The sequence below is a fragment of the Cystoisospora suis genome, assembly GCF_002600585.1.
Source record: "Cystoisospora suis strain Wien I chromosome Unknown contig_1043, whole genome shotgun sequence".
Taxonomy (NCBI): domain Eukaryota; phylum Apicomplexa; class Conoidasida; order Eucoccidiorida; family Sarcocystidae; genus Cystoisospora; species Cystoisospora suis.
Genome location: NW_027153844.1, coordinates 43,499 through 56,232, shown reverse-complemented (window position 1 = coordinate 56,232; position 12,734 = coordinate 43,499). Strand labels below are relative to the sequence as shown.

At 55.2% G+C, this 12,734-nt stretch overlaps 1 protein-coding gene across 1 annotated transcript; it reads right to left on the bottom strand.

Moving 5' to 3' along the window:
- Positions 1–250: 250 nt before the first annotated feature.
- On the bottom strand, positions 251–12,266 carry CSUI_002492 (fumble protein). Its single transcript, XM_068062692.1, has 9 exons — positions 7,738–12,266; positions 6,900–6,974; positions 5,378–5,589; positions 4,880–4,939; positions 3,575–3,701; positions 2,974–3,061; positions 1,960–2,022; positions 1,556–1,589; positions 251–719 (listed from the first exon to the last, which is right to left on the bottom strand). The coding sequence occupies exons 1-9, from the start codon at positions 10,373–10,375 to the stop codon at positions 567–569; spliced, it is 3,450 nt and encodes a 1,149-aa protein (XP_067925340.1). The 5' UTR covers positions 10,376–12,266; the 3' UTR covers positions 251–566.
- Positions 12,267–12,734: the final 468 nt, after the last annotated feature.

Sequence of the window (12,734 nt, the reverse complement as noted above, 5' to 3'; positions counted from 1 at the left end):
GCAAGTTGTCCTTCCTAGCTTGGTCTTTTGACAACTCGCCACCAGCACAGCGTAGGGAAGAAGACTGAACGGGACACGCGGAAGCCGCCTGTCTTGCTTGGTCTGCGTCTCGGTCCGGTGGAAGGACGGATAAACCATCAGAATCAGAAGCAGCTGCCAGTTGGTGCTTGTCAGCGTCTCCCACGTTCGTGGAACCAATCAACAGGCTGAAACCACGCGCCTCATTGGTGGTCGATTCCCCTTCCTTTACCTGCCTGCGGTCCTGTCGGCTGCTTCGCCCCGCTTCGTGTGTGTGTCGCACCGAGGAAGCTACTGCAGCCCATGGCTGTTCTACTTGAAGCTGCCTGTACTCCTCAGGCTCTTCCCTGAGTCGGTTCCCTTCGCGGCTCGCCTTGCATATCTGCTTGGGCCGCGCCAGATGTGCCTCCGGGGACGCTGATTCGCCTCCACCCTCCAAGCTTCCCGTAGGGATCCGGACACCTCCCTGCTGATCTGGCTTCGGGGATGGCACCCATAATCCCTTTACCTCACGAGATTTTCCCGGAGCTTGGGACATTGCGGGTCCCTCACGAGCAAGCGCGTTTATCTCGGGCATCATGTTCATCGGCTGAATCCCCTTGGGACGCAGGTCGTACTGGCGCATGTAAAAGTTCACGCCGTGCGTAATCGACTCCATCGTGAACCCGTGATTGTTGATATACTTTCCTGCAAAAAAAATCCTGACAGGTAACACGAGAAGCCCGCAACCAGAGCCCTCTGCAACACTGCGAAGAGATCTCCTGCCTGCAGTGCAGTGATCCACAGCGACAGGAAGCTGTGACGGCTTACTTCCGCCAGTCACCTTGGTCACCTAACCCAGGCAGGCGCACATGAACGCCGAGCCACACTGTAGGAGGCGCCTGTACGGCAGCTACAGTGAGTGGACGAAGGCGGATATACATAGCACCATACCGAACGAGAATGAATAGAGAGCTACACACCGGCTGTCCGTCAGTCGCAATCTAACACGAGGAATAAGGAAAAACAGCGGCGTGTGAGCAGGAAGCGGCAGAAGCTGGCTGTCTAACTCACCAGGGCAGCTCGACTACAGACGGCCCACTATCTACAGTCGTTCGCATGCGGCTACCCGAGTGGGGTGCATTCGCGACATCATTTTACGGGCCGAAACTCCATAGAACGCCGTAGAAAACATACGGCGTACCTCCCTGCAATCGCGTATGTGTGAATGCATGGCTCTCGGGACGCACACCATGCATGGAAGTCAGCGCGCTGCAGGCAATTCTCTTCGGTCCTCGCAGATGGAGCGTACACGTTGCGACACCCACACGCTACAGACCGGGGGGACACGGCACTCTAGGGGACACGGAAAACAACGGACCACAGGTCAATTCTCTTCGGCGGCAGCTTCGTTCAGATTTTGTGTGCATCCGGAAAGACAAAAGAATTTGAACAGGCGCCTGTAAGACGACCAGGCAATGCTGCATTAGTGACCGCACCTTCGTACGCCGTGCGCAGTTCCCACTAGGTAGGCCAGGTAGCCAAGATTATAACTGACCATATGAATCAAGCTGCGGGCAATATCCTCCTTCCTGAAAGCAACCAGAAAAATGGAGGAACAAAATAAGAGAGGAAGATCGCCAGCATGCATGCTCGCCCTAGCCCTGTACCCTTAGCGTAACCAAATCGAATCCGGAAAACGAAAGGAACCCTTTTGCTACACGCGGCTATCCTTCGCGCGGCATAGGCAGACCTCACCAACTACTTCAGCAACATCCGCGCTACCGACGTGCTGCGAAGCACCTGAAATGTAACCACCGGCACAATACGCTGGTCCTGAAGACCCAGCGCACGGAGCCGGCGACGGCCGTTAGTTTTTTTCGCAACACGGACAGGCAGAGCGACACGCTACTCATTCAACGCAGTCCAAACAAGAACAAAAACCGTCCCCGTAGCTCGTACCGGAGGTTTTTCCTCGAGAGCTTCCCATCCTCGTGGAAGCTCATCAAATACAAGCGCCCGAAGCTGCAGTCAACAGCACACACCCAGGCGCTCGCCCCACCGAAGTGTATGGCCCGTTCTAGAGGGTTGTGTCTTGGGGATACAGAGAGGGCTACGTGTGCAGGTGGACTCCGCGTCCCCCGGCACGGTTTGTAGGGATACCATCGTTACACTGCTACGGGACCAGAAGACAGATGCACACCACAACCATATGCAAAAACGGTGAAACAAAAATAGGCAAACCAACACTCCCCTTGAAGAAACGGTGCTCTCAAAAGGAACACCTGCATGTGTCCAAAGTTGAACTTGGCAGACTGGACTTGACCGTTTGCACCAGGCAATCACGCAAACCAAGTGGCAAAAGATCCCGGAGCCGTGCAGCACCCCACAACGTGATTTAGAGAGGGTGGCCCACCGGTCAGCGCGCAGCGGTACCTCCTGGCTCCCGCCAAGAAAAAACCGCCAGCTGGATCCACAGAGGAAATCAGTCCACCTCGTGACTCCCACGGAAGCGAAGAACACAGGACAGGGCCGGATGACTGGGACTAAGTCGGAGAGGATGGCTTCGCGACACAGCCCGTGGACAGACGCGCATAAACTCTAAGACGCCGAGATATCTAGATTCACTTGCGGCGGAGAAGTTCGGACCACAGCTTCTGTCCGACCATCGAGAGCTGGGTGTGTGCTACGCTCCCCGAGAAAGACGGGTTACCTACCCTTCTGGAAAGAAACGAGATGAAGCCAGAAAGGCGGCCGCACGATGGCAAGTCAACACATCGGATTCGAGGATTTTACTAGCATTTCCTTGTCCCCCCAGTACACAGAAGTGAGAGACGCTTCAACGCTGAGCGTCGCGCGCTGGACGAAGATTGACGATTTCCTATCGCTGTTGGTGTTGAAGTGAACGGATTTTTCCATAAACAACCCCCTCTGGCATAGTGGCCATGCTCGGCAGGGAAACGGCAACCTGCCTACCTGCTCGCGAGGGTGTCCGCAGGAAGGCAGCGACTGCCCGCGGCGTCTCCGAACAAATCTCCTACTTTCAGGTCGAGAAAATCTGTCCCTACACCCCACACCGCAGACACATCAACACACACAGACGCGCTAACTCGCACCACGACAGATACAGTGAGGAGCTCACGAGACACGCACAGCATAACAAACTACCCTGGAAGGGGCATGGCAACTGAGCATTGCCTCCCATAGGCATTCAGCGCTGAATAGTCGGACTTCCCCAAGCGCCGAGTGGCCAGAGGTATATGAAAATAACCTATGGGTTCGGCCAGCAAGCACAGCACGCGTACTCGTCTCCACGGGGGGACGTCACGAGCTTTGACTAAAATCACGAACAAACGAAAAGGAGACGCACTCGTTCATATGGCCATCGTGCTTGCAGTTTGGGTGGATGTAAACGACCGAGACGCTTCCGGCGGGTATCAGAAAAAAACTCACCGCTGTCTACTGGAGGCTTTCATCTGAACAACCAACTGCAGCAATAACGTGTGCTGCCAGCTCTCGCCTGTCCCGCGACCTCACACATGGCGAAAGAGGTCGAAAAACAGTGTGAGCGGATCACCTTTTTGAGAAAGTTTGACAACCTCCTTGAAGGTCTTCGCATGGAACAAGAGCCTCGCAAGGCCCAGGACAGTACCTCCTCCTATGCAAGTCCCGGTGACACGCACGAAGGACGTCGGACTACTTGCCTGGAAGAAACCGACGCACAAACAGTCACGGACCTATTAGCCAAGGTGAATAGTAGCAAAGCTGCTACAGTTCGCTTTACAGGACACACACAAGAACCACACGCATACCAGGATGGACAGAAGAAGAACACGGAGAGTAGAACCACCAGAAGAGTATGCAGGGGAAACGCCCCCCTACGAGAAACGTCCCACCGTCACGGGTCAGGCGAAATCTGTCACGCCAGCATGCATGAGTCACTACGACGCGGCTCGTGCTGGAAGCTCTGTCTGCTCCCCTAGAAGCACTAGCCGTCTGAGAAATCACGAACCCGACACGGAGCACCGGAAGCGCGCTTCAGCCGAGTCCGACCTGCTTCTGCAAGCTGACCGCCTGACACCCTTTTCAGTGGCCAACACCTACTCCCCCCGCGTCTTGAGCGGCCGTCTAATCTGAAGTAACGAGACAGGCCCTGATTCGCGCATTCTCGTGAAACGAGCCCACTGCCGGCTGGCTACCAAAAGACAGTTTTCAGGCGAAATGATAAAGTCAGTCACTCTGCTGGGTACACACGCTCATACTGTTTCACGAGACTGCCTGCAAAGAGCAAGCATCCTTTCAGCAACTAAAACGCACATTCTCCACACTGAGGTACTGCGGACTGTCCGGAATTAATACAACGGAAGAAAGACGAAGTCTGTCACTAAGGCCGAGCCGAGGGAGAACCGATATCCAGAGGTGTACTAGTACACGTACCAGATACGTATGGCTGAAAGCAACGTCCGTCGACGCAACAGAGTTTCTCTCTAGATCTCGTCGACACACACAACGCCGCGACTTCGGGTGCAGCTTCAGAGAAAGAACACACGTGACAACCGCTCCCGTACTATCGCTGCGACTCGGAGACGCATAGTGAGCAACGGTAATGTATCCCGCCACCACATGAAAAAAGAGCATACTCCCCGAGGCAGCCGCAGGCTATGCTAAGATAGCCGCGGACGCAATGGCAGTCCTGAGTAGACCTGACCGCGTCTCACCGGGTGCCCTTGCTAGCTGCAGCTGCGCGGACCCGTCACATGACCTCTCTATTGATTACGCTCACAACAAAAACACTACTCCTACTGGAGTAGAGAAGTGCTGTGGCTTAGGGACGACCCACAACGTCTGCCTCTACGAAGAAAAAGTGCATCTGCATACTTACCTTCAAAATCGAAACACCGGAGCCGATATTCACAACTAGAAACGGATACAGCGGGTTAGTCTGAGAGATACGGACGCAGAAGGAATCTGACACATACGTGAGCGTTCGGCAGCCGGCCGAGGGCTGATGCATTTTGCCGCGTCATGTACTTGAACGAAGAAAACTTGTGCTGTATACACTTCAGGCACATTGGTATTGTCCCGCACCCGATCAGGGCGGAGGCCACTGGGAAGTTCCGCACACTCCACCAGTACGGGGTTCACTGCGCCAGACGCGCGAATGGAATACGATTTGCGCAGAGCTACAGAGAGCTCCTACACACAGCGAGACTGCGCAGGACGGGGAACAGCACGGACCTAATCTAGCATTCGATTTCGGAGACGACATGCATGTCCTTCTCCGATTACGGTCTTTTCTGAGAAGGCCCTATGAGGCAGCGCTCGCATCTAATAAGCAAATGGTTCTTACTTTCTCCCGCACTCATGCCTGGAAGCCTACCACGTGAACGTGCATTCGCTTCTTCGACTCGAGATCGAAACGGAACACCGAGTCCGTGGACGACGCGAGACACACCAAGCCCTTCATGATGCTCTCCATTTCGTCTAGCTTCTTCAAGCGCACCCCGAGCCGCTCGGAAAGTAGGTGGCTAAACTTGTGAGCACCACCTCCTGTCGCCCGCAGCACACCGCCCTTCTGCGCGAACCCGTAAGCTGAGAAGACGCAACACCGGACGGACGCATTCAAAAATACAGGCAGGGGTCCGGAGTCGAGCCCTCTGATGAAGATGAGCAGGCCCTTCCATGCACGGATCACTGGAAGTGCAACCCCAACCGAGATATTTGGTGAAAAAGAAAAATCGAGCTTTCCGGGCTAGCAGCTTCGAAGAAGGAAAGCTGAAGAAAGGGGAAAATTCCTCTCCGCTTGACACCTGCCCCCTTTGCACTTGGTGCGTCAACCCACGTAGAAGAGCGGAGCGAAAAACTTCCCCCCGCAGAGATCGGCTTGGAGAGTCCCTTTCGGATCAGCGTCTCCACTAGACGAAACTCGATCGGAATAGAAAGCCAGTCTCTATACGATTTGACTCCTAAACAGTTACCGCCTATCGCCTCCCAAAGAAACGTAAGCTTAGTGAGCAAGTTTAGGGTTCTCTCGCGCGCAGTTGTGTGTATACGACAGTGCCTTATGCGACGTGTAAAGCGACCTGAAGACTTTAACTGTGGCCGCCAACCACCCACTGGAATCCGGGCCTGGTAAGAGGACGCTACAGGAAAAAAAACGAGCCCTCCCAAGAAATCGTTTTCTTACAGGCAATGATGACCATATAGAGACACTTCAATCAAAGATACGTTCTGGGAACTGTAGCAAGGATTTCGTCTAGTGTACGCTGAGGCCCGAAGAAGAGAGTACGGGAACACAGCAGGTGCTCATGATACACTTGTGCATCACAAAGATGGGTGACGGAGAGTCTCCAAGAGCGGGTTACCGCGTTACCGTTCGCCCTACAGCTGCCTCTACGGGAGAGTTACGGAAGTCGCCTAACCGCTCTGGGAAGCCGATGGAAGGGGAAAACACTGGATAACTGCACCGGGACCTCAAACTTGCACCCGCTCCCCGAACAAGAAAAACACGTTGAGACCGAGCTGACAGGGACACAAAAGCGAATGTCCGCTTGTGAAGGACGGCGAGCAAATTCTCACCGCTTCAGCATGAGGGCACTGAGTACGGAAAAAGAGCTGTACCTTTTTCACGAGAGGGAAGGATGGTTGGTGGTGAAACAGCGGTGATTCGCGAAAGCAAAAGAAGGCAACAGAACAGTCGATACGGAAAGCGAGCCGGCCTGGCAGCTTCCCCCCCCGTCCTGCCAGTTCGACGTCAAGGTGGCGACTATTCCTGCAGGGTGGGGGCGATCGGCCTGGACAGGAAGAGTGGCAGCTAGCCCCCGACAGGAATGCCCGATATAAGTCTCTTTCCTTCTTCGCTCCCTGTTCGTCCTTCCCCGGGTGGTTCGAAAGCGACTCACCTTTGAGAAAGTGAATAAGAGAGCCGACATCCTTGGTGCGGAAGTAGGTGAAGTGAATGACGTGGTGAGGAGTCGCTGCACGCGCACGGAGAGGATTGTCAAAAGCTCCCAAGGCAACAGGGCGTCGATCGCCTGTATTCCCTGGCTTCGGGATTGCAGAGAACTACGGGATATCGGGCTGGCGCCCCATGCAGACTCAGGGAACACTGATCTGGAATCTTGCAATTGTGGGCACAGGATGTTCCAGACCGGAGTTACGAGTCTTCGTGCACGAACATGTAGATAGGTCACAGAAACAGATCGCAAACCTCATCACTCATGAGGCACTAGTCTGCCATCAGCGGCGACTCCCTCCATCCGTGGATTCCCGTGATGGAGACCCAGGCGACGAACAGGCATATTCGTGTATCCAAGACTGGCAGAAGAGCCGCGTCTTTATTCCTCTAGTGTACTCTCTAAGGTTTCATGAGTACAGCCTCCGGACTCCGAACAAAGCACAGAGTGCACTCTACTGTGGATTTCGATACAAACCAACTCCACGAAGCTTGCCTGCGAATACTGTCTACCTTTCTTGAGCCATGCCACAGGTACACCGGCAAAAAGGGTAAACAGTGGATGCGCCCCCTGTTCTACAGCCTCACGGCACTCTGTGAGAGTTTCAACGTAGTCCAGCCTCTTCCTTTCAAGAAGATGACGCAGCCGGTGAATGCTGTATGGTGTGACCGCTTAGCACCGTCTGTTATTCCTGTGTAACGACAAGCCACCCAGACGAGTATGTTGGGCTCGCGTAGCCGTCCAGAGGTACTCACATCTTCCTTCAAGACGAGCGCATGCGTACCTCTGATATCTAAAGACGCGCCGAGCCTCTGCTCTAGGACATGCCCCCCATTCCTTGTCACGTGCCAGCTGTTGCCGAGCGGCAGACAAGAGGACGCTGACCAGGGAGAATCTGTTCCCTTCTTCGTGTCACCCGATATTTCACAGTGCCAAGAAGGGGAGAACGCAGAAGACAAAGAGGCGCCTGCTGTTCTGACCGACCCTTCACGGGAAGGAGCTGACTTTCCTGTGCCCTTCGGAGAGGGCGACTCCTCCACCGGAATTACGAGGCGGTCCCGACAAGAAAATTGTGAAGCCACTTCGTTTCTCTCCAGCGCTTGGGCAGGCGGTGCACTGAGTAACGAATCCCCCTCCGCAAGACCTCCCGGCGCACTGCGATCCGAGCTGCTGCCTGGATCAGCGTTTGAGGATGTATCTCCATGAGTACGGAAACGGCTTGTGAACAACAGGTCACACTCCTCTCTCACTTCTGACGCCTTCTCGGCCGGGCTCTCAGTCTTACTCAGACGCAGCTTTTCGCGCTGACAACTCCCCACATTTGGAAGAAAAAGATTCTCGGATGCTTCAGTCGCGGGGCTTATGTCACCGCTACGGCTATTAGAGAAGCCAGGTATATCAATGGAATACTGCCACTGTTTCGCGTGAGGCTGCCCGCGGAAAGCTAACGAGGCGGCCGCATGCCGCCCGTAAAAGGGCCTTCCTGGTGATTTGCTGTCAAAGAGTGAGTCCAGCCCCATGCCACCCCACTCCGAAGGAATACGCCTCCTGGATAGAAATCTGGGATTTCTCTCATCCGTGACAAATACAACCTTCGCCAGAGTGCCCCCTATATCGACGGCGCACCGAAGACTCATATCGTCGCGACGCAGCTGCTCCAGCAAGTGAAAGGCTAGCGCTGTGCTGGGACATGGAGGCGATTGCGGAGGGTACAACACAAATGCAGGAGCCGGCTTGTAGTGTTTCCGGAAAGACGAAGACGATGACCGGCCGTACGACGAGAAAAAACCAAGACGGAGCTCATTCCCTCTCGTAGGTGATGGGGTTGGAGTTAGCGCTTTGACGCGTGAAGGTACGGTATGATTCACTTTGCGCACCGGTAACTCAGCAGCCCAAGCCGGCTCCACGGGTCTCCACGGAGTCGAGCATGATCCAATGGAAGAAGCACATTGGTGCCGACCTGGGCGGCTAGACACTCGAGAGAGGGGGAAAGTAGTGTAAACAGCATGCTGCTGAGAGCATCGGAACTGGTTCATATATGCAGGAAGAAGAGCTGGTTCCGCCCACGACGCATCAGAGGCAGCCTTATGACAACAGCACTTATGAGTTGACACGGCTCTTGCTTTTTGCAAACACATGAACTCCTGGCGCCTTTGTACACGAGCTGGGCGCGGTACACACGCACACGGAGCAACACTCCGGGCGCAGAATGATGATCGAAAACTGCCCTTGCCAACGTGGCACGGCCTTGGGGGCGACGAGCACGGACAACGGCACCATCGAAAGCCCATTCTGATAGCAACGCTAGGCACCCCAACGGACACACGAGGGGGCAGATGGTAGCTGGCGGAAGAACGACAACAACGGACTCTGTCTTCTTGAGCAGTGCGATGACGCACGCAGATGCGCCCTGTATCCCCCGTGTCTGCCGCGACTGAACACTTGCGCTGATCTGGCTTCGATTCCCGTACCCTCTGTGTTGCACCACGCGTCGCCGGGAGCGACCCGAGAGAGGCGACTTTTTCAGCGACGACAGGAGACGTCACAAGAAGATCCTCCGGACAGCAAAAAACGCCACGGCAGGACCGACGTCGGGACTGGTTCGACGCGGAGGTCAGGTCGTAGCAAGAAACCGGCCGAAGGGAGAGATGCGAGGCGTTGTGAGGACGTGAGCACTCTGTGTGCGGCAATGACGCACTGAGTTCGGAGAGCGAAGACGTCGCCTTTCCGCGTACAAAACATGGAAGGCAAGGGCACGACGAAGAACGGGGCTTCCCGCGAAAGGCGGCAGCGCTGTCCCGCGGTACGGCCGGAGTGTCAGCCACATTCCGCGGAGAAACGTCGTAACAGGTGAGACGAGCGCTCAACTGAGGGGACTCTGCACGATGCCGATCAGTACCTAAAGAAGAATTGCCAAGCGATCCTGCCTCCGCGGCAGCTGAATGCTTAGCGGCTTTTAATTCCAGGCGAGTCGCCCCCTTCTCCTCCGTCGTCGGCTCCAAAAACATGTGCCTGCACACTCCAGTAGTCGCACCCACCACTAGAGGAAACGGCCAGGAGGCGAGCCTTCTCAGCCCGGGGGGACGACACTGACGGGGGGGAAAATTCAGGACAGGAGCCGGTGCGTCACTACTGGCATCCCCACAGTGTGCTTCGCTCTCCCGGTGTGGCAAGAAGGGGCAGCGCCTACGCGCGAGTCCGCGAGGCGAAGTCTGGGAAGGCTGGTGGCCTCCCGATGGCCTGACGGTATCTGCTGGAGGGTTGCTATTGCCGTGTGTTTTCCGAGAAACAAGGACAGGCATCGTATTTGTATTGGGATGGGAGGTCTCACAACAGCTTAAGTGCGTACATCTGCACCCGCAGCAGAACTGTATCCCTCTTGTCCGGGGCGACCCACGAGCTTTCGTGTGATTGGCATCCATGTCCGGTGAGTTGCAGTTCGACGCAGGCCCACTGGATGAGATTGGGGGCTAAGATTGGCTGCCGCGGCCGTGTTCACTTGCATAAACACTCGTCCCACCGGAGCACCCGTACTAAGTTTGCGGTTCCCGAGAGAGCGGCTCTGAGGAGAGACCCCGCCGCCTAATGTGCTTCGAACAGTTATAGAGAAAAGAAAGATGTGCAGCGACATATCCGATGCCGCGACACCTATCAGCGGCTTTGAGTACTGGGACGACGCGGGGAAAGGCGGCGTAGCGAAGCCGATAAAAAACAGCCTTAAATGAAGAAACCGGTCAGTGTGGGTTGACCTGTTGCCTCTCCTGCCCTCGCAGTCAGTACTCTCCTGCGGGCACAGGAGGGTGGGTCATATAGATGTGTTCCGTGACCGCGGAGCTCACTGTGAACAAGTCTGAAGCGCCACCGGTGGAGGCGTCTGCCAACCCGGACGATTCACTTTCACGAACACTTTGTGATTGCGAAAGGCGTAAAGAGGACGCCAAAGCGCTTCCCGGCTTTGTGCCGGATCCCGTCTTATTCACATCCCTGTTCTCCCCTATGCGAACTGGCCGGGCACAAGAGAGGGAAACTAAAGAAAATGAGTAGGAAGCGATCCCTGCCACTCAATTTTCCTCTTTTTCTTCATTGCCGCGACACAGACAGCAGACAAAAGTACAACAGCGGGTCACCCACAGCAGGAGAGAGATTGGTCGGGCAGCGGAGCACGGCCCGAAGAATGACTGCAGAAGATACCGGCATACCAAATGAAAAAGTCCGGTCCCTCACCACGAGATCACGAGTAGTTCAGGAAGTACTGTCTCTACACCGCATACAGGGTCGCAGTTGGAACCCTGAAGGGGCATGCATGTCTGAGGGGTGTCTGGTCAGCGACGAAAAACTCCGGTTGAGGGACTCACCGTGTTCTGTCCCTGAGCTGTGGGGTCATTTTCCGTGCCGTCTGCTCCACTCGCGTATGAGTACAGACGGCGCCAGAGAGCAACCTGTGGTGGTTTCTTTCACACCGAGCGACAGCGGGACTGGGGGATGGCGCTATTTGAACTAGAAAGGGGACTGAAGAACGATGCATACAAGAGCCCGCGGTGTCCCCTCTTAGACCGTGCCTGCACTTTCTGTTCACCTTTCTCACGTATGGCTGATTGGCGGTGACAATTGTCCGATGTCCCTGCGACTAGCAAGCTGCGGAGCTAGACAAGGGTAACTACGTAGCTGTCTTGGAGCCGAATTCAGACACGGACACAACACGGCGTTCCGACGTCGAGCAGTAATGGCTGCTTCAACATCATGGCAACGGGAACACTCCATGAACTCGGGATACGCTTGTAGAAACGTGTCTTTCCACAGGAACAACTGATCCTGCAGAATGCCGAAACGACGTCCGGACTGTGGTTGCCCGCCGATTTTCAAGAACCACGTACACGAAAAGAGGAGCAGGTCATCAGCGGCACAGGGCCGGACACCAGCGAAGTACCCCGATGATTCTGGAACGCGCCCGTCCAGAATTTAGCACCCGCAACACGTGGAAACGAGAAGGAAAAGTGCAAATGGAGTGCGTACAAGCGTAGGATGTGTGCGCGCGTACAAGCTAACGGGACGAGCAGACAGGGAGCGCAGATGCATTTCAGAACGTCTATTCAACGGCTGAGCGTCGGGACGGACCCTGCAAAAATCTGCCTGCCGCTAAACGTGCAATCGGCCAGCTTCCTTACACGGCAAGTCATAGATCAGTTGACCAGCTGCATTTTTTAAAAGAAGAGACATATGAGACGAGAACTCAGCCGATGAAAAGTTCGTCTATCGCTCGAGATGCGCTTCTGCAGTTTCTTGCAGGTGACCGCCGTCAGCGCTGGCATGCATGTTCACCCGGCAGCATGCGCCGCCTTGCTTTTTCTGCAGAAGCCCCCGGAAACTGGCCGCGTCGTTTTTCTTCAGCAGGAGCTATTCGGTATTCTTTAGTCCGCGTGGTTCACAAAGGCGAAAAGCAGTTCACTTCAGGCTCACGATCAGCACTGTAGCCGGGTGATTTCACGTGCTTCTGAAGCCGAGAGAATCAGGGTATGCGGCCATTTGGACGGCATATCAGACATAGTTTGTTATTTCGGTGGGACCCACAGTTTTCCGGGCAGACCTGTCTGAGGTTGTGAAGCGTTGAAAAGAGACTCTCAAAATATGTGGACTCTTCTGTCCCCTTCAGCCGATGGGAGCAGCATTAGTCGTGGGGCAGCTGGCGGGTCTGGAAGAGTTCAGTGATGGGCACGTAGCCGTTAGTCACAGGCCAGCTGCACATGCACTGTGAGACTGCTTTACTCTGGCGAGCGGGCAAAA

Bases quoted from the DNA above. Each gene is read 5' to 3' on its own strand.
- CSUI_002492 (XM_068062692.1), bottom strand. From the start codon at position 10,375: ATGGATGCCAATCACACGAAAGCTCGTGGGTCGCCCCGGACAAGAGGG. The intron at 3,062-3,574 runs GTGATCCGCTCA...TGTGGGGTGTAG, and splicing joins TGTCAAACTTTCTCAAAAAG to GGACAGATTTTCTCGACCTG. The intron at 1,590-1,959 runs GTACGAGCTACG...GGTTGCTTTCAG, and splicing joins CTCTCGAGGAAAAACCTCCG to GAAGGAGGATATTGCCCGCA.